Source organism: Pinus tabuliformis, chromosome 5_2, assembly GCF_031772625.1.
Source record: "Pinus tabuliformis cultivar Carrire ecotype Pingquan chromosome 5_2, CPIR1, whole genome shotgun sequence".
Lineage (NCBI taxonomy): Eukaryota > Viridiplantae > Streptophyta > Pinopsida > Pinales > Pinaceae > Pinus > Pinus tabuliformis.
Window position 1 is genome coordinate 754,783,976 of NC_142306.1, and position 1,820 is coordinate 754,785,795.

At 44.0% G+C, this 1,820-nt stretch overlaps 1 protein-coding gene across 1 annotated transcript; it reads right to left on the reverse strand.

Moving 5' to 3' along the window:
• Nucleotides 1-263: 263 nt before the first annotated feature.
• Nucleotides 264-1,046, reverse strand: LOC149161450 (uncharacterized). Its single transcript, XM_089434886.1, has one exon. It carries the CDS (start codon nt 1,044-1,046, stop codon nt 264-266), a length of 783 nt encoding a protein of 260 aa, XP_089291012.1.
• Nucleotides 1,047-1,820: the final 774 nt, after the last annotated feature.

Genomic DNA, 1,820 nt, shown 5'->3' on the forward strand with positions numbered 1-1,820 from the left:
AATGGTATGAGGCTTGCCTTCTTTTTTTCTTTTTTTTTACAAAAATGGTTATCGGACTTCATTATCTGAGTGGGAAAGAGCCACAAATTCGGTTACAAAGGAAGAGGTAGAGTTCTACGTGACTTTTCAGCCAGAGAAAAATTTACACCTACTCTTAGCAGGCTCCTCTTTTTACATTTAATATAGTGCACTTCTGCTGCTAATTTCCCAAGCTGAAAAATACAAACAAACTGATACAGAAGAAAGAAAAAGAACATGGCACTTTAAGGGATTGGATCCCAAAGGATTACATTATCTCTGAGACAAGAACCGACATCTAAGTGGACTGCCTTGTTTGCCTCCTTATCTGCTTCTTTGTTATTTGTTCTCAAAACATGGAAGTATTTCAGATTCAGGGATTTTGCCATGTCTTTGATCCTTGAGATTATCCTTGCAAGCTGTAGGTCCACTGGATTGGAGTTGGTTGCCACTGCTTGAATGATCACATGGGAGTTTTTAAAGACATTTGCTTCCTTGTAGCCTAGCTCTTTAAGGAATTTGATTCCTTGGAAAAGGGCCGTCGCTTCAGCTTGAATACTTGAGGAGTGGCCTAATCCCCAAGCAAAATTGTGTACATCTGTTTCATCTGGATTTATGATGAGACCTCCAGCTCTAGCAGTACCTGGATTCCCTTTGGAAGCCCCATCGAAGAAGAGGGATGGAAGAGTTTGGTTAGACATCCAGATTTTAAAATCAACTTTATTTTCCCTGACTTGCCATTCTTTGCAAGGAGGAGAAGAGTTGTTCGCTTTTGGAAATTTGAAATTGAGAGCAGTTCCCAGCTCTATGTCTTGCTGGCTTAAATTTGTGTCGTCTCCTTTGTCTTCCAGCCACTCAACTAGCTGATATTTTGTTGCATTGGCCACTATTCTGAAGTCCTGTTCCTTATTTCGAAAAATCCTTCGGTTCCTTTCCAGCCAGACTTGCCAGCTGATGAATTTAGGCAGAGCACTCCATGCTGACCTGATTGTTTTATTTTTTGGAGCCGAGCCTGGGTATCTGGCCATCCATCCTGCAAATAGTTTCGAGACTGTGGAGGGGAAGTGAATTTAAAATTCCAGGATACAAGCAACTCTTGCCATATGGAGGCTGCGAACTTGCACTCAATCATGAGGTGGAAGGCGGATTCTAAGTTTTCCTTACAAAGGGAGCATCTAGAAGGCCCGTAGAAGCCCCTTTTCTGAAGCCTGTCTTCAGTTAGAATTTTCTAGTGGCAGAGAAGCCAGCAGAAATGATCTACCTTAGGAATTGAAGGAATTTTCCAGATGCCAACCCAGGGAGCAGGATTGGGAGGCACGTGGGGCCTCTCAAGGCATTTGACATATCCCTGGGCTACAGAATAGCCTGCTCGATTTGTTCCCCAGCCTCTCACGTCCTTCTTGCTAACTTGAATTGGAGCCAATCCATGTAACTGCGTGATTAGCATTTCCAGATCAGGGTGTAAGTCGGGTGGGACTAGGAGCTGTTTCCAACCCGACCACTCATCGTCTTTCCAAATTGAGAGATCCCACAGTGAGTTTATGCCGGCCTTAGACATCCAACGTTGTAACTCAGGCATGCCTTTCGATTCTGCCAGCGGAGGTCTGTTTAGCATGCTGTCGTTCCAGAGATGAAGGTGTTTTCCATTGCCTGGAATCCAATAGGAATTATTCCTTATCAACGGACTAGTTCTGCTGATGAACCTGCTGAAAGGAGAGTTGAAGTGATTCTTGGGCTAATCCAGACATCTGAGTCTCGGTCCTCTAAAGTACTTCCTCCACAACGCAACTTGCACCCAACCA

Coding starts and splice junctions, on each gene's coding strand:
- LOC149161450 (XM_089434886.1), bottom strand. CDS start 1,046: ATGGCCAGATACCCAGGCTCGGCTCCAAAAAATAAAACAATCAGGTCA.